We start from the raw sequence: 25,476 nt of genomic DNA, 5'->3' as shown, positions 1-25,476 counted from the left end.
AGCTAAAGTGACAAAATACGAAATTTGGAGCAAGAGAAAAACATCAGATATTTTTAGACAGCTTTAGTTTTCTCCCTTGATTAGGCATGTCCTTAAAGCACACCAGCCTGTATCAAAATTGGAATTGAATAACCCCTCAGGATAACAAACTCTCATTTATATGTAGATTTAGTGCTCTTGGGTTTGTACTTTTATCTCTTGTATATTGTCTATCACATCTTTATTGAAATAGTCAAAAAATAGGAATAGGCTTTTGACATGTCTGCTGTATACAGCCCTGTCTTGCACTCATTGAACGTTCTCATTCATCACGATGGCTGTCAGAGGGTATACAATATTATTATTAATATCGCCTAGCCCCAGAAGAATCAATAATTCTGCCTCAGAGACGATGCAATGTTTGATTAATTCTTTCATAGAATTATTTTCCAATTACATTTCATGTGGATTATATACAACAACTCCCAATTTAAAGCATTTTGATTGCAGTTTGTAAAACAAAGTCCAAGCAGGTGAATATAGTGCTACTGTATGTATAGAAAGAGGACCTTACACTGATGGAGTCTAACTGCTGACGAAAAGCCAACTCTGCCTCCTTGTTGGGGGAGAACATGCGAGAATGGCGGGAGCTGTTGGGGGGCAGTGTGGTTGGCACAGCGAACACTCCGCCCTCTGCATCACGGTTACGCACTCCTGTGAAGAAAAGGTAATAGTTTATATTCAGTGTCATAGTATAGGCCTAGGGTTCATCCGGAAGGAGGTATCCACCGTATCCCAGGACAGGAAGTGATAGGGGGACCTTATGCGCCACTTGGCATAATAAAGCCTAAGCAAATAGTTGCTTTTGGGTATTTTCTACCAATATCCCAAAACTCATATTGGGATCAGAAAGCATTATGGTTTGAAACAAGATAAATATGCACATGACACTGATGAGATGAGAAATGAGACACAAAACATATAAGTGTTGACAATGGTCAAAAAGATGAGAGAATTAGCAGGAGTGATTCACATGGAAAAACTGGTGCAAGGTGCTAACTTATCCATAGATCTGTGCATTTTTGTCTTTAATTTGCTTGCCTGTGTAAAATTGATATTCATTTTCAAGTCTTTGAATTGTCAAAGAGATTCCTTTAAAATTAGGCTTTCTTGTCAGTTTAGTTTTTTTTGTAATATCACATTACACTTCTGTTCTGTGGACTCAGTTTCAAGAGTAACACGGTGGATATCATCCATTCTCAACAAATGCGTACTGTTGCTTTAAGAGATGCTTCAACATGGTGCTGCATGTGTTGAGGGCTATGTGTTGAGGGCTTTTGCATGGCTGTGTCCTTGAGTTTGTCCAAACAACAATACAATTGTAAATACAAACGTTTAATGATGATCTCTTTCAATTTGCATGAACTATCCACATCCAGTGACAGATAGCAGGTTAAGAACCTACAGATGCAGTATAATTGTGTAACTTATCACTGACAGTATAGTCTTACACATACATCAATGAAAGACATAAAGGCTCGGAGGCCCGACGTAAGGTCTTTACGGGTGGGGCCGCTTACTAGGATACTCGGTTAAAAGGTGCAGATGTTCTGGGAAACCCAGTCAAAATTGATTCAGGACTGGAAGAAGGGAGTTTCACTCATCTCCTTAAAAGAGTTCTCTCTCTCTCCTGGTGCTGAGCAGAGACAGATACAGGATATTTTTTAGCATTCTGGCGCTGCTGTTATATCTGCAGCAGATTAGGTGTGGGTTTTAGTGGATTTTAATTGCATCCTAAGATTTGAGTAAAAAAAAAAAGAAGTATTTTATGATTTATCTTGATCTTTTTATTGTTTTATCTTCCATCTTACGTTCCTTACTTCATTTTATGTGAAGCACTCTGTGCGTGTAATTTCCCTGTTGTAAAGCACTGAGCTGCATTTGTTGTATGAAAGGTGCAATACAAATAAAGGTTCACTTACATGAAAGGACATAATATAAGCGCCAGCCGGCCAAACAGCCGACTACTCATTTAAGTCCAGTTGGCTACTGCTAATGAGCATAAGGGATGAGCTATTTGTCCCCCAGTCTTGGCTAGCTAACGGCATTGTTGTTAGTGAATGTCTGAGCTTCCTACAGTAACATTGGCTATTCTAACTAGATATACTAGCATGACAAAACAGAAAGTACTGATCATTGGAGAAAAAGCTGAAAGAGAGAAACTAGCTGCACACTTAAAAACTCTGGAAATTGACACCAATTGCCAGGCTAAAAACCTAGGTGTCATACTTGACTCAGATCTTAATTTCGAAAACCACATCAAGAATATTACAAAGACATCCTTTTACCACCTAAGGAACATTGCCAAGGTGCAACCCTTTCTCTCTCAGGCTGACACCGAAAGATTAATGCATGCTTTTATCACAAGCAGGCTGGACTACTGCAATGCTCTACTATCAGGCCTACCAAAGAAAGCAATCTCTAAGCTACAAATAATACAGAATGCTGCAGCACGAGTCCTCACTAAGACTAGACGAAGGGCACACATCACACCAGCGTTAAAATCACTACACTGGTTACAAGTCAACTCTAGAATAGACTTATACTATATACTATTACTTGTCTATAAATCTCTCCACAGTCACTCACCAGAATATATTTCAGACATGCTTGTTAAGTACATGCCAAACAGACCACTTAGATCCTCAGGCACTGAACTTTTAACAGTTCCAAAAGCCAGGACCAAGAAACATGGAGAGGCTTGTTCTGACTGTTGTGTTGCTTCAATGACTCAGTGTGCTACTAACCGTTCTCTGTCTCCCCTAGTGCCTCTCTCTCTCCCTCCTATCCTCTAACCAGGTCCAGTGTCAGCTGCGGAGCTGTGGATATCGTAGTATTTAGTACACACACACACACGTACACACAGACACACATCAGTCCACATCCGGCTTAGGCCTGGACCTGATGCTCTTAGCCTTTCTTGCTCCGAAAATTTAATTTAATGCTATTTATTGTTCTTTAAATGTTCTTAGCCATTAGACAAATATATTCCAGGAGCTTGCCCCAGGTTGCCTGTTTCAATATCTGTGTGGTCTGTATGGCTCTATGTGCTACTAACCCTTCTCTGCCTTCCCTCTGCCTTCCCTCTCCCTAGTGCCTCTCTCTCCCCCTCCTATCTTCTAACCAGGTCCAGTGGATGCCCCACTGTCACCAGCAGACCTCCCGAAGTCCGATAGATACCCCTGTGTCTGCTGTGGATGATGTAGCATGCCGTAGAATATTCTCTCTCCTATTAATATTTTAACTTCTCTCACTCTGAAATGTAATTTAATGCAATGTATTGCTTTATAAATGTTCTTAGCCGGTAGACATACTCCTGAAGCTTGCTCGATCGCCTTGTTGAGGGGGGTCAGGGAAGAATTTTTACAGCTCACTTATCTGGCCCCCGGGTGATTACTGTTTTTTTGCTTCCCTCTGGAATATGTAGAGAGTGGGTCGTATGCCCACCTCCCTTGTTCTCTGTAAAGCGCATTGTGTTGCCTCTGGGTATGAAATGCGCTATACAAATAAAGCTTTGATTGATTGATTGATGATGTAGTATAGTTAGCTAGGCTAGCCAGATAACTAGCTAACATTGGCCAACTATGCCAGCTGGGCTAACTTAGCTGGCTAGCTAATATAATGTTAGCTACCTAGCTTGCAAGCTAGCTAATCTGTTGAAATTATGTACAGCGTTTACTTGCATATAGAGCGGGGTAAGTGACCCAAGTGATCAGATCACAAGTGGTCACTCAAGACACATTCTAATGCCAGGTGTCAACTGATGTACTTGAACTGGCCATTTGTGATTGGATCACCCCAAGACACATTTTAATGCCAGGTGTTAACAACAGGGCTTCTTCTGTCTCCCTTCCCCTCCTACAGTATTTGGTTAGCCACCTTTACTTGTTTCTAGTGTAAAAGCAATACATAGCGTTTTATCAGAACTGCGCCCCCACAGGCTCTGCGAGTAAGTGCACTGTCTTAACGTTATCAGATTGTCTTTTTCTTTTTCTGGCTTCCTCCGTGATGTTTCGCTTCGGTTTTCTCACCTCCGCCATGATATCATCGAGCTAAAAAACGCATGATATCCATAGATGCCGGAATAGTTCGCTACTACTGTGTTGTTTAAGCACAACGTTGCGCATGCGCACCTCGACTGAATGCTGCGCCTGGGAGCGCAACTTTTAAAAGTAATAAATGTCAATGTATTATCTTTCTGAGTAGACTGTTTGGACGATTCAGCTTACTTTTAGTAAATCTAATTGGAGAATTAGCACCAGACATGTTTGTAAAGGTCAAAATATCGCGACGTATTGCTTTAAATTGGTGTTATCCCCAGCCTCTGACACTAACACACCAACACATTTAATAGCCATTTACAAACTGTGTGGGCTAAAACGAACAAGAAGCCAAATTCTCCCTTAGAATAATTCACTACGTTTACAATCGGGTAGGCAAACTCATTAAAATATGCAATAATTAAGATCAGTGACTGTATATGATGGAATAGTGGTATTAGAATGTGTCAGAGGCCACCAAATTTGGGCTTTTACGGCCCAAAATCTTCACTAGGGGGCATACCCCCGGAACCCTCCAGTTGAGACCCCCCCACCACATACAGAATATAATTCTGTGGGAAACAATGTGTATGTCACCACCATATGACGCTTTACTCCTCCTATTCAAAGCCATTAGGGCTGTTGTGTAATGGAGAAGCGTTACTGCCCAAATGGCACAGATAAGACTAATGCCTGCAGTCTTGTACCGTAGTGTGCTGGTCAATGGAGATGCGCCATGAATGGTATCATATTGAGGTTCAAAATTCTAATATTGTGACATCCCTATTGTGAAGTGTGATGTGAAACCTACCTGAGGATCCAGCATTGGGCAGGATTAGCTTGGTGCCTCGGAGGGTAGCCTGCTGTCGGCTATAGTTAGGGCTGCGGACCCCCACTGCTGGGGTCTTCCCTGGCAGGGTGCAGGACTGCTCTTCTTGGGTGGGCTTGAGTGGGGACGTGGCAGTCGAACACAGCTCTGGGGCCTTGAGAACATTACAAATGTTGGAGAGCATCATCATAGGGTGATAGGAGAAGGGAGAGAAAGATTAATATTATCGGTGTGTAGCCTCAAGAGTTGTAGCAGTTTACATTTAAATTGATGGTGATCACACCTTAAACATGCTTTTAAGTGATCAACAAAGTAATGTAAGCTATAAAACATTGTGGTTCAGTGGTCATACAGTTTCAGAACAAATTAATTAAATTTCATAATATTACATTGAGTTTCAAGTTTATTGGAATTTCAAACTAATAAATTACATTTCAATTTCAAATGATGCTATTCAGATTGTTTCTCAATGCAATTATTCAAGTTAAACAATAATTACCTGATTCAAATTCAGTTTTTTAATACAAATATTCAAGTGAGCAATTAAAATATAAATAATTCAAATTCAGTTTCTAGTGACACATTTCTGACTTTGTTGCAAACTTTTACTCTAGGGCTGTGACGTTTAGAGTTCGACGATTAAACGGTTTTGCCGATTAATCGACACTGATAGGACGTTTTTAAAACAATCGTTATTGTCTGAACTGGGCTCTATAGTGGCCGATGGCTGCGCAACCTGTAATTCGACTGAATCGGTGAGAAATCACACCCTATGTGGTCTCCGGTGTTGACAATATGTTGATTTCTCTGAACAAAAATGCAAGCTATGGTTTGAGTCTGGTCCCTTATCACTGCAAGGTCACGGTTTGCTTTATAATATGCAAAATTAAAAATAGGCCCTACAGTCAATCTTATCTAACTGCCTGTTAATTACAAAAGTTTTCCCAGATGCCACCCTAGTCCAACGTGTATTTCAACTAATAGCGACTGATATCAAATGTACAATTTGTTAAGGCAATTTTTTTGCCTCAGGCTATTATTTATTGTACTTTATACTATATTAGTATAATATAATATAATTGAAGTATAATATACTATTATTTGCATTGTTTTTACATAATTTTTTTGTGGACCGATGTTTCAATACATTTCCCAGTACCTAGCTGAACTTCTCCATGTTTGCACCCCAGCTAGAGCACTGAGGTCATCGAATGAGGTACTTTAAGATGTCCCAAGGTCTTGACTCAAGGCAAGTAAGCTTTTGCGGTGGCTGCCCCGAAGCTGTGGAACGGTCTGCCACTACAAATTCGGTCTGCCTAGACCATAGAGATATTTAAGTCATGGCTGAAGACTTGTTTTCATTGGCTTTCTGATGCTGGTTAAGCCATACATCCCTGGCCCTGTTATGATTGTGTAGCGAATTGTGCACTTTTTGTATTCTGTATTGTCTGATTTTTATACTGGCACGTTTAATGGCATTATGGATGCCAACGGTGAACAGCTGAGAATATTTTGACTGTGTTGCACTTTCTCGCTCTAAATCTCAGACATCCAGTTGAAACACACACATGCACACACACGCTGCAGTGACCACATAGCCCCTCATCTCCTCTCTCTCTCAATTCAATGACTGTCTTCTCATCACTCTGCTCGTCTCATTCATAAACGAAGCAGTGTAGCATTTCATAGCGGTTGCAATTCCAGACTACACATCCATGTTCTAGACCGTGACTGTCGTATGATAGCTTCGACAAGCAACCTAGCTAACTAACATAGCAACTAGCTAGCTAGTTGACCTCCTAGCCAAACCTAGCGTAGCCAGCTAGCTTCTGTGGCTACAGCTATGTAGCTATATATACCCCCTCATTAGCTGTGACTTTCAACTATAGGCTACATAGATATTAAGTTGCCATCTTCATGAATCAGTCACTGACTGTCGTAGCAGCTTGCTATGCATTTCCAATTGCTACCTGGTTAACTAGCTAGTGCTAAAGCTTGTATCTTTTTGTGTGTATTTATCTGACGATAAGGCTAACATAGCATATTATTTGCATTACACATATTGCCAGTTTTATCAGCCAACTAGGTAGTGCTAGCTTAATTGATGATTTTAGAGTTGGGAGACAGGGCAACACACTGGTTTAAATTGTGCATAGGCAATGCCACCCACACCTCTGTAATAAACCTAGTTTGCTTCCCTCTAGTTCATTCCTCACTATGCTGAAAAGGCAATATGTCATCTCAATGCCATAGAGCCCTGACACAATATGTATTATTGTTTACTCTGTCACACGTTTTCCATCTTGTTTTATTTAGGTTATATCATATTGTGACTATCGTATTGTGAACCCTGTATCGACAAGTACAAAGTATTGTGCACAGTGTATCTTCCCATCCCTAGTTTGATGCTCAAAATTTTGTGGGGGAGGAATACAGTATGCAAAAACAACGTTTTTAAATTCGGGACGGTCCACATCCATTTCGGGACGGCTTAGATTGTATTTCGGGATGATTCCAGGAGGATGGTGAAAAAAGTTAGCTAAGAGCCCTAGCTATGCTAGTGTTATAGTGGTATGCTGTCATTAGAATTCACTAGCATTGCTAACTAGCGAAAAATGGTGACAGCATCCTTTACTGTATGGATGAATGGTAAAAATTTAAAAATATTAAAAAATAATCTGTGCATCAATTCATAATTTTATCCAAAGCGACTTGTCATCATCAGTAAAGCCTTCTATAAGAGCAAGTGGCACCAGTCCACTAAGGTGGGTCTGACTTACCGGCTTGGGGTTGACTTCAGAGGAGACTAGCCTCAGCAAGCAGCGCAGGACACGTTGTGTGTTGGCAGGGAGCAGTGGGTGCAGGTTCAATGGCTCTCCGTTCTCCTCTCCTGAGGTGGGGGCTGCAGTGGTTGACTGCCACTCGTACTCCAGCTGCAACTTGCCAGGCTTCCCCAGCATGAGGTACAGCTCCGCAAGGGTCACATTCTTGGAACCTTGAGTGCTCCAGCCCTCCTCACGGATCCTCTCTGCTGACCTGCTGCCTGCCATCAAGTGTGTATCTCCACAATCCTCCTTCCCAGGATGAGCTGAGCTCCCTTGCTCTAACAAAGGTTCCTCCGAAGCAACAACCAGGACCCCAGACTGAGGATTCTTGTTTGTCTCTGGGGAGTTACTGCTAACCCTTGCAGTCCAGTCCTCTCTGCATTTGTCTGCTGAGCTCCCCTGAGAGTTCAAATCCCTGTCGCCATCCTTGGTTGCCAATTCCTCCCCTCTGCCCTCCAGGCCTGGAAAGCCCCTCCCCGGTTCCACCTTCCCTGCCCCACATCCCTCCTGTTTGGGACCTGGCGACTTCTGCGATGAGTGAAGAGAATGAGGAGATCCTGATACAGGGGTTTTCTCCTCTGGTCCCTGCCCGGGCAGTCCGTCAAGAGATTCAGGTGTAGGTGCCATTGTTGCTGCTGCTGGCGTCACTGCCGCTCTTCCAGTCTTGGCGGAGCCCCGGACAAGTGGGGCCGTGTTAATGCCCAGGATCTGGGCAGCAGGCAGCTCCTTGGCACCCGGACGGCACTTGCCACTCTCCTGCCAGTGCACGGTGCAGGAGGCCTTGGAGTGGACTACGCGTGCCACGCCAGGCAGGGTGGTCAGGGTGCTGGTCTCAGCCGGGTAGAGGAACAGGTCCTCCTTCTCAGGTTTCCAGGGGGAGGGGCTGCCCTGCTTGGCCCCCTTCAGTGCTTCACTCTCTTGAAGGCTCTTCAGCTGGTGGATTTGGTGGGTCAAGGACGGTAGTTCCATCAACACAGTTAAATAGTAGAAAACCTTTGTCCATCACATTGACATTGGTTTTGTCTGGTGGGTGGAGTATATTAAACCAACCCTGAGATATAGTTATGCATTGTTAATAGCCCCACTATATACTATGATCTGTACATGTCTGTGAGTTAACTCCTGAAATAGATAGGAACTTCTCAAGTTTTGGGGCATATATCCAGCGATATGGACATGTGTTATTTACAGCACATCATCAGCCAGTACACCCAGAAAGAAAAAGAAAAAAGATTTGGACAAAAACATGATTCACGCTTTTATTTCAAGCCGACTCGATTATTGTAATGCACTCTTCACTGGCCTGCCCCCCAAAAACACAGACTTAAGCTCATTCAAAACTCTGCAGCCTGACTATTAACTAAAACCAAGAGGAGAGAGCACATTAGTCCAGTCTTAGATGAGCAAGGACCAAGCTACATTGCTAACTCCCTTGTCAACTACGCGTCTTCAAGAACACTGCGATCATCCACTGCTGGTTTACTAGAACTTCCGAGCAATAGTTGGAAGAAGATCGGGAGTGCAGCCCCCTTGTCAGACAAAGGCACACAGAGGATGTCTAGCATGTTGAATGTCAGATGATTTGGTGCATTTACGACCTAGTACTGTGGGATTAGGTATGTCTTACGAGATTGACCCGTTGCTTTGAGCGACAAAGTAATCTGTTATCTTAATGCATACACTTATAGTTCATACTTATTATTTAATTCCTCTTAGTCAGGAACAGTCCTAATAATTAGCATTTTAGTATCTACCGTCAAAGGATACAATGCGTTGGTCCTGGATGGCCCACTTCTGTTTCAGGAACTCAATCAGGCTGGAGACTTTTCTGTGCAGCTCCACCACCATTCTAGATTAGACATAAAAACATCATCACACTTCCGCTGGACAAGACAATTGAAATTCAAGTTGTACTCATATATCCAAACTAGGGCTGTCAATTTAACACATTAATTTGATTAATTAATTATGCAAACATTTACAAATTAATTGCATTCTCATCAATTTCATCAATCTGTAGGTGGCACAGTTGCCGCATCATTGCCTGATTTAACATTATTGAAGCGACAAACAATTTTGACCAGAATGACCCCCATAGGCTATGTCGTATGTCACGCAAAGGCATCAATGCTTTCAAAAAAGATGGAACTCGTGGAGGCAGATAATCAGACTTTGCTTGGCCCTCTAAACGTAAAAACTCACTTAATAAGAGCATGGTTGTGTGCAATATCCTAAAGAAAGAATTTGCATACCATTGGAGCTGTTCTAGCCTAAGATATCCTCTCAAAGCTAAACATCTTAAAGGACAATGCTCGTTTTTGACAACCTGGACCTTATTTACGACATATTATAAGACGTTTGACTCACCGAGATACCTTTGGTGTAGTTCGGAGGCATGTAGAAGAAATTTTAAATCCAGCGCGAGCCAGTATATCCATGTAATGGCGGTGGTCGGGGCACTTAGAATGCAGTTTCTAAAAATCTATTTTCTGCCGCGAAACGGTTGTTTTCATCAATCTGTCTTGATGAATCGCTAGTTGTGCTTACATAGAGCATAGGCCTGTTGTGTTGTTTTTCACATGCCTCTGTAATATGATCTCTAGAAACGTCTTTAGACACGAAATAGCTTCCTCACTTGCTCCAGCACGCATGCGCACAGGGTGCTGGAGCAACAATTGCGCGCTGTGCGAATGCATGCTGGAGCAAGTGAGGAAGCTATTTCGTTTCGAAAGACGTTTCTAAAGATCATGGCATGTGAAAACCACAACAGGCCTATGCTCTATGTTGTCAAAAACGAGCATTGTCCTTTAAGAGCTCCACAGCTATCAGCCCCAGTACTAGTGGGCTTCGCCAACCCACACTCACTGAGAGCAGGCTCCAAATGAGCAATTCTACCTCTGAAAAATTGACAAACTCCATCGCAAAGTGGATTTGTGACAGGGCAGTGGGGTTCCAACATTCTAATTCCTTTCTCTTTTTTTGTCAGCATTTTTCATGTTATGACTGCTATTTCCATTGGGTCATGTCCTTGCGCTTTATTGTTTATTTTAGGCTTATCGGCTAATGGTTAATACCCGATAATGAGGGACGGTTATTGGTCAGGAGAATTTGCATCCCTAGTCCTGACCTAAGGCGAGGGTTGTGGGCCAGACTCTGTACACGGGCCCAAGAGTGGTTGCTCCGTGGCTGCAGCTCCACCGCCACCTTCAAAGGCAACCGCACTGGTTTCTGGTCCTCCTCATCACTCACACCTGCAGGAAGAACATATAGAGCAGGATAGGGAGCGAGAGAGCCCAAAAGAGAGTTCTTAAATGGCCTGTGGAGTCTGAGGTCACAATTACAAATATACTGTACCTGCAAGTGGGAATGAGCGTGGTCCAAACTGTTTCACAAGCATTCACGTTCCGAGATCAAAAGAACTGACCACAGAGAATTCATGACAATAAGAATAGTAATAAGCAATAAGTAATTCTCTGCATCCAAGATTGGGCCATGGAGTATTATTACATGACTGTATCTCTAAGCTAATGCACAAAGAGATGTAAAGACAATTTTAAGCTCTACATGGTACCTTAAGTTCCACATGGTAGTCATGACATTCATAATTACACGATCAAGTTATAAACACTTATGTGCAGACCACAAATTCATTTGGAACTTTACATAATTTTAAATAGTATTCTAACAATAATTACTCAACTAATATTTCCTCATCGTCATGTACTCTCCTGGCCACACTGAAAATGACCCATCGCAATTCCATTCGAATTTCTGTTTTCATCCTAAATGAGGTAGATCCAATCATCAGATGTCCCACCTACCCAACCCATTAGATGGCTCCAGTGATTTCAGACTGAAACTAGCCCTGATGATGTAACTGGTCATGGGAGGAGCAGGATGTATTCTTAAGTGTGAAAACCCTCTGGCTTGCTCAATGTCATTTATTTATATAGTACCGTTCATACAAATAAATGTAGCACATAGTGCTTTACATAAAAAGAGAAAGATAAAACATAAAAGATCATATAGAGGCATTAAGTTGCTCAGATACAACTTAAGGCCTCTAAACTACTCAATGCCTCTAAACTCAAACACACTTTCAAGGCCCCAACGTGAAATTCTTGACTGGCCAAGCAAATCACCATCATCTGATTACAGTTGAGCAAGTATTTCACTTTCTGAAGAGTCAACTGAAGGCAAACAGCCTTCAAAACATGCAAGAACAGAAGACGGCTGCAGGAAGACGACAGCCTGTCGAGGACCTTGAGATCCTCAGCATCACCTCCCACTCTTCTCTAGTCATCCCGCCCCCGGAGAATTACCATATAAATCAATACGGTGACACCAAATGTTGACTCTGTGTTTGCCAAAACCACTCCTCCCTTTTCTGCTACTCCTTGGATATGACTATAGACTATAAACATTGCATGCATGCACAATGGATGTAAATGTACACTGGTATGTGTGCGTGTGTGTGTGTGTGGGGGGGGGGGGGTGCGTGCGTGCAGTCACCATCTGGGTCACACAGCCTCTTGAGTGCACGGCACATGGGCGCTTTGATCCGAAGGTTCCTGCCTTTGGAACGCACAGTTGTGGCCCTGGTAGAACACAGTGGAATAATGAGCCGAATTGCCACAGAACATTATACTGCATACACACATGCACAAACAAGCATAAAAACATTTACTACACAAAAACTGTTTGATCTATAGTACACCTGCAAAGTATTCATATCCTTTAACTTTTTACACATTTTGTTATGTTACAGCCTTATTCCAAAATTTATTCAATTAATTTTTGATGAGTGGTGCCTGGTTTCTTCCAGACAGAATGTTTGGAATTCAGGCCAAAGTTCTATCTTTCATCAGACAGAGAATTTGCACCTAAGCTCAATTTAGTTTTTTATTTATAATACATTTGCAAAAATGTCAAGATAAACTTTTTTCACTTTGTTATTATGGAGTATGGTGTGTAGAATTTTGAGGGGGGAAAAGGGATATGAATACTTTCCGGTTGCACTGTACAATCATAGCCATATAATGTATGAAATGTCAATGTATGAAAATGGCACTATTATTTTGTATATTGGTTTACTATCTCAGTAGCACCAGGTATAGAAGGACATTCACTGGGAAAGCCAAGGATGAGAGTTATTGTTCTTACCCCTGTTGGATAAGCTCGTTTAGCTTTGCTACATTCTTATCGTCCATTACTGCCAGGAGTGAGAAGAGCACAGGGCACCAATTAATAGCAATATCCCACAGACCTGTACAACAGTTAGAACTGTCCCCCATGACTCCAACATCCCCATCACCTCCCTCATGACATACACTAGCAGCAGCACCAGCAGCACCAACAAAGCTAAACTGTGGCCAAGGGTCCGCGGTGGCATGGGTGCAACTTCCCACTGGGGACCTCGCCAGATCAGAGTATGGCTGGATCCAAGAGGGAGAATTGGGCTGCCGCTCCAGAGGGTGGTTAGTTTAATCTTGGCTCGAGGGTTTGTCGCCCGTCTGGTGTCAGGAGTCACGGACACAAGCTGAGAAAGTCAGGCATCACCTACCAATGGGGTTGCATGACGAATCCTCAACAATTTAGTAGGGGGTAATTGGACACTACGTCAGGGTCAATTGGCCACCAAATTGGGTGAAAATGGGATAAAATAGGAAAATTATGTATTTAATTAAAAAAATGTGTCCAGTATGACTCCACAACAGTGAAACTTTAGTAACAGTCATGGGAGAAAAACTGTAGTAGCTACAAGTGGCCCATTAACCAATTGAGCGTCACATCCAGGTGTGCTGCACAATGAAGTTGAGCATACTTTGCTTGTGGTTGCTTGAAAGCTGAGTTTTACACATTTACCACACCTTTTGAGACTGCGAGGCAGCTCCAGGTTTCCAGATTGCAATTAAGCATGGACATGTCAAGACATTAAATGCGAATTAATGCATACAGCAAGGACATAGAATACAAATAGGTGGACAATTTATATTTCAGTGGAATATCTTTGCCGTCATCCCAATTTTTGTTAATTTTCTGACCTCCTTCAAAAGTGCAAGCCAACTCCAACTAAGGAAAAATCATTTATGCTGGCTAAATAGCAAGGCATTAGTTAGGGTAGGGCTGTCAATTTATAAAGCCCATTTAGCCGATCAATCGGAGCATCCCTAGAAGGATCAGAATAAGCAAAGCAGAATTACTGGAAAAGAAAACACATTTGATTGCTCAGGCGGTAGGCTGGAGCAACTGCAGTTATATCCGAAATTCTGAATCTTTGCCATCTCATCCCAGATCCTAATTGAGAAGTTGGCTGGACCCAGCGCCACTATAAGATTTGGGTCTGAGTTCCAAGACTACACATTTATACACTATACTGGTTCCAATGTGAGAACGTCAGTGTCACTTTCCACTATCCCAAGTTCACCATGTTCAATGCATGACAATATTGACTGACAATAATGATATTGATTTTGCAGACGGAACTGAGGAAAAATGGCTGTTTATTTAAGTTAAAGTACGTTGAATCAGACAAACACCCTACTTCACTTACATCCTCCAACCTTTTTCCTGAGCTCAGCATAGCAGATGAGACCGTACAGCTCCTGAGAGGACTTCTTCAGCACACGGGAGTATACTGGAGGGGAGTGAAACAAGTTAGTATCCTGCCACAGTTGTACACGCATGACAATAATAAGACACAACCCTCTAGGTCATGTCTATTTAGCTGAAATTCAATAGGAACGCAACACCCTTGTGTATACAGTTAAACTGAGGCTCACCATTGGCAAAGTCGATGTGCTTGGAGATCTTGTGCCAGGTGCGGTAGTAGAAGTGGCGGACCTGCTCTTTATTCTTCACCATGATGGCTGGCTTACCCTTCTTCTTATACTTAAGGGCTATATTGTTCTGGATGGCCTCAAAATCCTTCCCATGCTGAAGAGTAGAGATTCAAACTGCATGCTTAATTGTTAAATCATAATCCACAGTTCACATAATTAGCTTTCCGAAATAATGCAGTAACAGACGTCTTTGAATGACTACAACTTTGTTGAGTGCTTTACAGGCTACATTACCTTCAAACTCTGAGTGTTGTGGATGTATGCATGTATGTATGTATATTTGAGTATTAGTATACATATTTATACAGACTGTATGTATGTATGTATGTATGTATGTATATTCTTTATGCATTTATTGCATTTATGCATACTGCACACATATTTTTGTAATTTAATCTATTATGTATAATTCTCTATGTATATTCTTTATCAAGCTGTACTTTTTTCCCACTACTGCTGTACTTTTCCTGTCTGTCTGTCTGTCTATCCACCCATACCTCATAGAGACCCTCAAAGAAGCTGTTTTTGTCCTCTGCACTCCAGGACTCCCACTGGCGACGTGCTCTCTTCTGGCTGCCCCCCAGTTCCTCTTTATCGCTGGGCCCTTGGCTTCTGGGGGCTGCCTTGGATGACCCGCCTATAGAGCCCACCATGGAGCCAGACTGACCAGGAGCCACCTGAAGAGAGGGACCATTTTCCGCCCCTGTTGCAAATAGTGAGATGGAACAAGTGAGTGAACAATGTGTGAGTGATTAAGCTATGAATATTGAAAGATTTTGAAAAATGCAAGCAGCAAAACCCTGCCACTCCCTTCAGGCCTCCCTCCAAAGCCACTCCTCAAAATGGGGGGAAACAAATGACACTCGCTAGGCAGGTAGGTAGGTTGATGGCAGGTAAGTCATCCAATCATTTCAAGTTGCCAACTCAAAATGATTGGACACACTTATTAAAGTCCTGTGACTTCCATAGATTACGGATTTATTTCATTTTATTGTCAGAGCACTTTATTTATTGATTGCTTTTGGGATGTCATGAGAATTGCAAAAAATATTTAAGCCAAACCTGAGCCAAACGGCATAATGCACCGTAAAGCTGCAAGCAGCACTGAGCGTAATCCAAGTCAGTTTTTATGCTTGAACAGAAGCTTGGGGGTCTCCAATCTATTCACCCTTGTTTGGAGAGTAGTTTTTGGCGGGATGTGTACATTGCCTCAGCCTCTTATTTTGGAACTCGCAAAATGTGGCGGCGTGGCTAGCCTACGAAAAGAAGGTATTTCAGCCTGTCATTTATTGCCAGGCATGGGTGCTATAACAATTCAACTAAAATGTAGGCTACCTCTCTTTGTTCTTAGGAACAGGAAGCTAGTCTAATAAATCAACAATACTTGAAAATGGAATAAAAAATTTACTTGGTTCTCTGTGTCACCCACAGCCTACATGAAACTTTAGCCAATAAAACGCGACTTATGCCGGGATTTTAGCTCCGATTGACCCCTCTTGACAATCGGGAGGGCGTTCCCGAATCAAGGCTTGTCAGAACCGATTATCTGCCCAAATTATCCTGTAGCGTGAGGTGTTTACCGACCTAATCTTAACGTTCCCGACTGATCGGAGTCTCTCCGATTTTGAATCATAAATATCAAACGTTTGATATTTATCCTTGGGACAGCGATGGAATGCTGAGCGGAAACCCACAATAGTCAATGAGATCGCATTTCCCTGGTATGAATCGCCACTCTGAAATCGTCCCGTGTCTTGACTGAATGGTGGAGTGTGCGGTTAAAATATCTTTACTATCTTTACTAAATATAGTAATATTTACTATTAAAATATCTAAAAATGATCGTTATGTCCAGGCGCGCCGGCAGCCGGAATCCTGTACGCACCGTGCGTACAATTTTTTCCCCAGGGTAATACCAAAATTGTAGGCACGGTCCACTCCTCACACTCGACGTTACGTTAAGCCAATCACTCAAGCTGTTAGAAACATTAGCCTACATTAAGACCAATGATTGGTGTTTATGTCACTGTCTGTCTGACACTTGTCACTCGTCGCTTGATCGATTTCTGCCGCTCAAAATCGTTCCCTACGACTCAGCTGAGCCAACTGCGTATAGACCTTACGATTTCAGTAGCTTCCCCTGCAAAAATGTCCAAGCGACAGCTAAGTATTTTTCAGGCATTTGAGAATAAAAATAAACGACTTAATATCCGTGAAGTCGAAGAGTTAGATGTCAATACGGTGCATGAAGAGCTTCCGGTGGAAATTGAAGCTAGCTACGATGCTAGCCAAGCTAACGTTAGGCCTGCTACCGTTACCTCCTCGCCCTCGTCCTCCGTCAGTGCAGTGCACCATGGTATTCCTGTGGACGCGGAGGCCGTTCTACGGGAGTTTGATGCAACAGGGAGGCGCAGACTTCACTTCAAATAGGTAGGAATATTTGTGATTTATGGCTTTGCGGATTATTGGTTTGGTCTTGCTTTTATTGTTGAGCGGTGCAGCCGCTTATAGGCCTACTCTGACTGGGCTCAACCTCTGCTGGCATATTATTTAGCCGCTGTGTTTTTCAGGCGTCTGGTCTTTAGAATGCGTGTGGTAGGTTAAGCTGAGTTTTATGGTGCTGTGTGTGTTGTATCGGTAACGTTTATGCAAAACAAACATTTATTATTAAGCCTAATCTCTCTCGCTCACCCCCGCATTGTTCACTCCTAAGGCCTATCTCAGTCTCAGTAGGCCTATATGTATATGGCCTAGCCCTTTTTGTTTGTATTTGTAACAAATATATATTGCCTGCATAACCTACCCAGACTGCACGCAAAATGTGCATAATAGCCTACTTGGGATACACGTTTAAAATGATTGATCAAACTCGTCATTAGTGTCGAGTATGCTTTTGCTTGTGGCATTGATACGAAACGTGTCCGGGAGAGTTAAAACAACTTTATTTCTTATAACATGTTAAATGTAGGACTACATGAAGTATCTTTATTAATAAATGTGTTCATATCAAAGTCAACATCAATGGCATGTCCAGCAGAGAGCTGCAACTCGCATGTTTTCTTTAGACAGTTCAATGGAATGTTCATCCATACAGAACAATAAATAAATGTTCAATTTCTCTACACGGAAATTAATAAATAAAAAATAATAGATATATAAATAAATAATAGAACGCAGAAAAACGAAAAATGCCACTGAAGGTACAAATATGTAGCCTGCTTGAACGAGAAAGACTTGGTAATAAAGGCTGGCTATTCCATACAGCCTCTCAAAAATCAACGTGCTCGTGCATCAAAAGTTCTAACATGCAAAATACATCTACGTGACTACTAGTCATCAGCACTTGGACTGAATGTGTGCAGACATATGTAGCCTACCCTACCAAAATAATGGAATATTGAGGCCTGGAGGGAACCTGAATTTTGCCGTCTGTGCGTACATTGAAATAGAATCCTGCCGGCGCCACTGGTTATGGATGTGGTCTTCCATGTTTATAAAATCGGTTAAGATTTGAAAATCCTCTAGTCTGCACCCGGCATTAGTCTCCTCACTCCCTCCCTCCGTCAACAACATTATTCTGCATGTTGGCAGCAACGCTTGATTGACATGATCAACAGCTGCGACAAACCAGTCTTTCTCTCTGGTCCTATCCCCATGCTGGGCCACGGAGCTGGCCGTTTCACGCGGATTCTCAGCCTCCACATCTGGCTTCACTCCTTCTGCACCACCCAGGAGATTAGCCTACAATCTGTGGCATGCGGTATTGTCATTCACACGTGCATACTGACATCCACTGTTTACATCTGACATCAGCCCATCCCCTACTAGCTCTCCCTCTCCCCCTCCATGTCCTACGTCCTCTCCGCACTTACACTCACTAGTGCCACCTCATGGCTTGGCTTGTCTCCACCACTACCTCCCCAACTCCACCGTCCCCTGTCCATCCCATTAGCACCATCATCTCTCACAGATCCCTTGTACTCAGACCTCTGCAGAAATCCACTCCCTCCACCCCTCCTCCATCACTGCACGCTCCCCCTTTGACTGGTCCGGAGCTCAACCTTTGCATGGCTCTGCTAAATGTTAGGTCAATAACAAATAAGACCTTCCTATTGAATGACTTTTTCACCTCCCGCGAACTGGACTTCCTAGTCCTGACGGAAACATGGCTCCATGCTGGTGTGTTTACACCGTTCTCCGAACTCCTTCCTCCAGACTGTACCTTCTTCAACTCCCCTCGCACCACCGGCACCGGTGGGGGCATAGCTACAGTCTTCAGATCCAGTCATCATTGTCAGCTGCTTCAACCTACAACCTGCTACACTAGCTTTGAGTTGCAGCAATTTGAACTTAACCTGGCCTCCCCTGTGCTCTGCGCTGTCGTTTACCGCCCCCCTAAATGCACCAAGGGCTTCATTAATGACTTTGCGGACTTTCTATCTGGGATCATGGTGAAATATGACAGTATTTTAATTTCTGGTGATTTTAATATTCATGTGTGCTGCGAATCAAGACCCTTGGTCAGGGATTTTTTAAATCTCCCCGACTCCTTTAATCTCACCCAATGTGTAACAGGTCCGCCGCATGAAAAGGGTCACACCCTGGACCTTGTGCTTTCATTTGGACTATCTGGACTAAAGGAGATCATGCATCTCTGACCATCTACCCGTCCTGTTAACAACTGTAGCACCTTGCACCAGCTCAAACACTCGTGCGCCCGCACGTCGCCTGCACTCCATTATCCCTCAGACTGCATCACAGTTTTCAGATATTTTCAATGACTCATCATTCTGTGCCCTGGACGTTAACTGTGCTCTCAGTGCTGATTAACTAATTTCCATGTTTGATGTGACATGCACTGAGATTTTGGACTCTATTGCTCCTCATAGTCTCCGACGCTCCAAAGCACTTGCTGAGACGTGGCTAAATGACTCTACCCGCGCTCTCAGACGCGCCTGCATGTTTGAATTGTGCAATCGCCTACGTCACTGGTATGGTAAGATCCTTGCACAGTTGACGGACAGCTGACAAGTTGAGAATCTTCCTGCTGTGAAACTAGCCAAAATGAGCGATTCTGAGAGTGATGAGAGATTTTCTCATCATGCCTTCTAATCCCATTGCTTACGCCTATGAACCTGAGCGAGAAGCACCTGTTGTGCTTCTGTTTAGGGAGGAATATGAAGAAGTTGTTGTTCAGGAGCAGGTGCGCCGCAATGCCTGGTGCAACTGTAGGGGTTGCATAACGTCACCTATGCCGACTGAGGTCAAATCTATTTGCTGCCAGGAGGAAAACTTGGATGATTTAATCCAGCAAGGCCAATGTATTACCTCCAAAAGGACTTTCTAGATGCTCTGTGGAGAGAGAGGTGTACTGGAGGTGTCGATGCTGTCCCTGAGGGACGTCAGAGCTGAAACGCTGGAGCGTCCTATAAGTAGAAGGTATGTAGCCTCACCCGATTTGGAATGAATCAGCCGCTATATTTGAGGTCAATCAACACAAACCAGCCGGTTACAATCGGAGGAGGGTGCCTGCACGAATGGTGCTGTTGTGTTCACGTTAGCTAGCAAGATAGTGCTAGCTTACTAGGACGTAGTTAGCTAGCTATCACTAGCATTATAGCTTACTAGGACAGTAGCCGGTAGCCGTGTGTCATGTGCACTCTCCAGTAACGTTTAACGTAACATGGTAGTTATCCAGCCTTTTAGCTAGCTTCTAACTTCATTTAGCAGGCTGCAACTACTAAACCTACCCATCTTTCCCCTGCCTGACTTGCGCGTTTGAGCGCCCTTTCCCTGCAGCGTACAGATGACTGGCCCTGGCTCTGTGCTGTTCTGTCAGTTGACCCTGCGCTGTAGCTAGAAAAGTCAAAATCAGAAGCCGTTGCCTCTGGTTTCAGTCTTCTGCTCCTGATCATCTTTAGTATTCCACTATGGTCAAATTGATGGCTCTCCTCAGTCGCATGGCAAAAAGTGATCACTACAGACCCTGAACCCCGGCAGAGTAGGTGGGCTAGCCCGTTTAAAGGCTGCTAGCCAGCATGAGGGCTGCTTTTCGTTTCACCGGCAATCGATGATAATGTGTCGTTAGACCAGCTGGCAATGTATTGTAAAACTCATTGCTACACTCTGGAGCAATGCAGTGTACTCATCCTCTTGATCTCTTAGCAATTATTGCATTGTTTTTTTTAGACACCATTTTGATGTGTACTGTGTACAGTAACAGTAGGGTAGGCTAGGCTAAGCTAGCTGTCAAGCGTACCATACCGATGACGTCACAATCATTTGTGTTCAAGATGGCCGCGCCCAAGCAACAAAACAACAAGCTCACATCACAGTTTTCTCCTTTATAATTAATTTGGTAGTTTTGAGTATTGGAACATGAATAAGACTGAAACCACATCTGTTATGTCACCTTCACTTCTTATTTAATTTCCGTTCCCCTTTAAGCAGTCATGTCTGTTCTCACTGCTATGAGATAAATATAGAATGGATCGCCTAGAATAACCCCCATTTAAAAAATTATTTTTGTTCCAAGGCTAACCACTGGCCTAGCAAATCTGTTGGCTCACTTTTTTTTGCTCCCCACTTGACATCGCTCGTCTTGCGCATTCGGTAAACAGATAAATTCACATTAGCTCATTTATGTCAGTAGCCCATCAACATGGTCACTTGTAGAGTCTCTTGCCTATGGATACACTAGGCCTACCTCAGCTCATTCATTCAATTTATCATTCAACGAATCTGTCGAATTTTGGGGCTTTTCTGGTAGGGATGTGCAGAGTCGTTTATACGACTATACGGTGCAGCTTCTGCTAGTAGTTTAGGAAATACTAGTCGGCTAAACTAAATATAGGCTAATATACAGTACACAGGCGTATAGTTATTGTCACACTATATTGGTTGCACCAGGCAGGTGGGCAATAACCCAAAGTCAGCGCATGAATAGGCTTGCTGATGGCTATATTTGCACAAATGTTAATGTGAGCACATTTTATTGGCAATGGCACCCCTGCCTTAGTAAACTAATGTTAAATTAGGCTACTATTAAGACCACGGATGTCGTTTTAAAGCCAAATTATATTCTAACATTGTAATCATGATTTAGGGTCTGACTGCACATGAGGGCGCCACGCCATGTAGTGACGGCTTATTTGGATGCTGAGAAATTTCAATGACACAGCGGAAGAAGACACAAAAATTAAGCGAGCAAAGCGCAGTCCAGCGTGGGACGTTCTTATCAATTAATCGACTATCGTTTGTTAAGGTTAACAGTTATCAATTCATGAAATTCCTTCAAATTTGCAACCCTATTCTGGATACGCCCTCAACACCACACGCTTGTAAACAGTTTTATGATTAGTCCAATTTTTGTGGAAAGTTTGGATTTCTGGAAATCTTTTCTTCACTAACACCGTCGATCGACCAGTAATCGAAAATGGAGCATCAGCGGCATGTGTGTATAATAGCGTTGATTGGTTTTCTCTGGTTCATATACCAGTGTTCGGTATATGGGCAACATATCCAGTTTGAGCAAGCATCACAACTACAACGTGCTACTGAATATGATCAGGAGAAGATGCAGTAATGTTTGCAACAGTGCAGGGTACAGCAATGAGTTGTATCAGTTTGTGGGTAACGTGCGTTCTCACTGCAATAGAATCACCCCAAGGGGCGATTGCAAGTGGCTGAGACCACCTAGACCAGGCCAAACATTTTCAAATGTATCCTACAATTTGTTGGGGTATTTTTTGCATAATAAGCCTATTATCTCAATGTATTTTTATTTGCACTGTGTATATGCATTATTTGTGATTCAGCAATGGAAAGCATTGAAAAGATTGCTTGTTTTTCCTCCCTCGCAGAAAAAGACTGTCCGATCAAATTAGTTTTTGCAACAAGAAATTGTACTAGTATGTGTACCATGGGCTCCTATTATTTTGCCCCCCTTTGATTAAAATAGGGTGGCCAAAATAATAGAAACATGTGGTAATACAATGCAATACAATTCAACAGCATCCAAAACTACATCCTCCAAATTAGTCATATAGTTGAATCACCACCTCTCGTAAACTTTCAACAAGTAAAGTGAACATTATAACAATCATGAAGAGAGATCTATTACAAGATTGTTGTATTAGACTGCATTCATTTTGCTAGGTGTACCTAATGAAGTGGCCGGAGAGTGTATAGTTATAGTTAAGATTTGATTTCGCTGAACAGGTTACATTCCACCCTAACATTGCCAGTCCCTCGCAAATCTAGGTAGGCTCCACTGACACAAGTTGCTTCTTGATCAACGATTCTTCCTGGTGGTTAGCGTGCAACATTGCATGAAAAGACGTTGCTAAAGCCATGGGGCTGCCACGCCGCAGCGTTTTGAGTACCAAAATTAGAGGCTCAGGCACTGTATTACATTTAACATGGACTCAAATTAAGTTTCGATTTTGAGTATAAAAAAAAAAAAAAAGGCATTAAGATATAATTCTGAAAATATTCAGGCTCTGTTGATGCGATTCAGTGAATCACAAAACTATGATGAAAAATACGCGTCAGGGACCATGACAAAGGGGAGATGAAAATGGGACAACATCCCCATAAAAACAATGACTAAATTATTTTTCATTTAGGTTGATGACAACATAAGACAAGCAATATCGGCTGATCCATTTTGTAAAAAAGAAAAAAAAATTGTCTCCCTTTCATTACTCATTCAGTTCATCTGACTCCTTGTCCTTGTCTATCAGTCTGACCTCTCGTAGGGTCCTGTCTCACTGCCGCTTGCAGCTATATTTGAAATGCTTTCTCTTCCTGTGTTCAAATCCCTGCTGAAGGGAAATAAAATTGTGATAGTATTTATTTTGTCCAGCTTTAGAGGCTTCCACACTTAACGGGGCCACAGAAATTCAAGACATTGTTTTTACTATGGATTGAGAATTTGCTTTTCAAATTTTATTCAAAAACTGTACATGCTGCTGACAACATGCATCATGGTTGAGGAACAACAGGTTCACTGTGTAGGCCTACTTGTTCTACTAATAAGAAACATTACTTTTTAACCAGGTGTGCTGGCGTTATAAAATACATCAAATCGAGGCAGTTGATATTTAGTACAGTGTAATGTTTTGGTGCACTGTGGGCTTAACTTTTAAGTTATGTTACTCAAAATCATTCATAGTATATTGGGGGTCAAAAGATCATATGTATTGATTTAATGTCATGTGGTCCTAATCTGATAAGTATTATTATTATTGCTATTATTATTATTATGATTATTAATAATAATAATAATACAGATAATACAATACACCTTGATAAACCTTTGTGTGTTAGTTTAACTGAGTTCAACTGAATGAGTGAGAGGGAGTGTTTTGTGTAAAAAAAAAAAAAAATTCAGTCCAGAGATTATGTCTGCAGGTAGAAACCCATGCTGGTCTTATCAAAATATAAGTACTATGCTTTGGATGTGGCAAGAAGGTTATAAGACCATTTACTATCTTCAAATTACACACGATGATTCGCTCATTCAGACTATGACAAAAGGTAATCAGTGTAGCTCAAATCCCACAAAATGCCAGTGTAGCAACGTGGATGCAGGAAGCGAAAATGTATCTTCAAAAAAAATCTGAAGGCCCAGCCTTGAAAACACTCTCGTATTGACATGGACAGTGGCACACAAAAAAAACTCAAACAACTGTAGAACATCATAATGCATCACCAACTATTAATGTCCCAGTTAAAACAATCGGGAGGCAGGATAGAAAAAAAATATACAGGTGATCCTCACTCCAGGACTCACCTTTCGATTTTGCACTGCCGTGGCCATTGATAGCTGCTGGGACGATGGAATCTTTCCGGATCCTTTTGCTCGGGGGTCGAACGCTGGATCTCAAAAAATGATGCTGATCGTGGCTTTGATGGTATGGTGCTGACGGTGTCTGGGACTGTTGGGTCGAACCAGATCCGGACGTGTTCGGTATTGGCGTAGGAAGAACCAGAACTGAACTGGTGCTACCCGTAGTTGATGTATTAAGTATTTCCACTTCGTCTCTCTTTGTACTATGCTCCTCTCTCCCCTGATCTCCGGTCTCCTCTTCGTCACAACCTTCATGCTTTGTGGACGAATTCTTCGCTCCACGAACACCGATGCCATCCCTCGAGCCCACTGTCATCCTGGCACAACACAATAAAAGCAATTGTTTGATATTTTAACATTAACAGAATAAAAAAAAAAACTTACAAACACGACGTTCTTTCTCTCAACATGGCCGCCGCTGTTTGTTTCCAATCCCCTCACCGTCCCAACAAAACATCAAATATGTATCTATGGCTAAATGTCTGCATTCTAATTCTGTCAACTACATGTATACAACTTCTAATACGTCTGTTTGTTCGTTGGCTTCAACTTAGATTCCCAGTATACCTGTTATTATTGTCAGTGAAATTCAAATGCGAGCGCCTTTAGTTAAGCGCCCTACAAACGACAACGGAAAACCTTTCGGTGCATTCGACCTCTAATTCAACTGTTTCTTTATAAAACAATGTTACCCATTTTCATGCTCTTCGGTGGAAGATGGTGTTTTCTTTCTCTTCACCATGGATCCGACTGATTTAATAAGCAATAATTGATCAAATTAAGCATATTAAAAGCATGAACAGAGTCCTGCGGCGACTACGCTCACCTCTCTCCTGCCTCGACTGAGCCAGAACTCTGCGCAGTTCATTAGCTATGTCTCTCGCTAACGTTAGCTATCTGAATCACAATCTTCAGTGCATTGCGACTAGGCAAACATGGTCGATTTAGAGCTCAAATTGTTCAATAAAACATATATGTTTGGGACAGCCTGTATATATAAGTAAAGGGAAACCACTGTGAATGAAAACCTGGTTCCAGATTACACTAC

General features: G+C 42.4%; 1 protein-coding gene across 1 annotated transcript in view; it reads right to left on the bottom strand.

The window, feature by feature from the left end:
• cramp1 (cramped chromatin regulator homolog 1) overlaps positions 1-25,256 on the bottom strand; it is a 38,577-nt gene extending 13,321 nt beyond the window's left edge. The window contains exons 1-12 of the mRNA XM_084439027.1: positions 25,121-25,256; positions 24,372-24,745; positions 15,073-15,278; positions 14,516-14,669; positions 14,287-14,370; positions 12,897-12,945; positions 12,246-12,331; positions 10,861-10,984; positions 9,501-9,582; positions 7,689-8,666; positions 4,891-5,062; positions 554-693 (exon numbers count right to left, since the gene is read on the bottom strand). Coding sequence (XP_084295153.1) covers positions 554-693; positions 4,891-5,062; positions 7,689-8,666; positions 9,501-9,582; positions 10,861-10,984; positions 12,246-12,331; positions 12,897-12,945; positions 14,287-14,370; positions 14,516-14,669; positions 15,073-15,278; positions 24,372-24,745; positions 25,121-25,170 — 2,499 coding nt within the window. The 5' untranslated portion in view covers positions 25,171-25,256. The remainder of the gene's footprint in view (positions 1-553; positions 694-4,890; positions 5,063-7,688; positions 8,667-9,500; positions 9,583-10,860; positions 10,985-12,245; positions 12,332-12,896; positions 12,946-14,286; positions 14,371-14,515; positions 14,670-15,072; positions 15,279-24,371; positions 24,746-25,120) is intronic.
• Positions 25,257-25,476: the final 220 nt, after the last annotated feature.

Source organism: Borostomias antarcticus (assembly GCF_949987555.1).
Source record: "Borostomias antarcticus genome assembly, chromosome: 5".
Taxonomy (NCBI): domain Eukaryota; kingdom Metazoa; phylum Chordata; class Actinopteri; order Stomiiformes; family Stomiidae; genus Borostomias; species Borostomias antarcticus.
The sequence above is the reverse complement of the archived record's forward strand: the minus strand, read 5'-3'. Positions and strand labels throughout refer to the sequence as shown.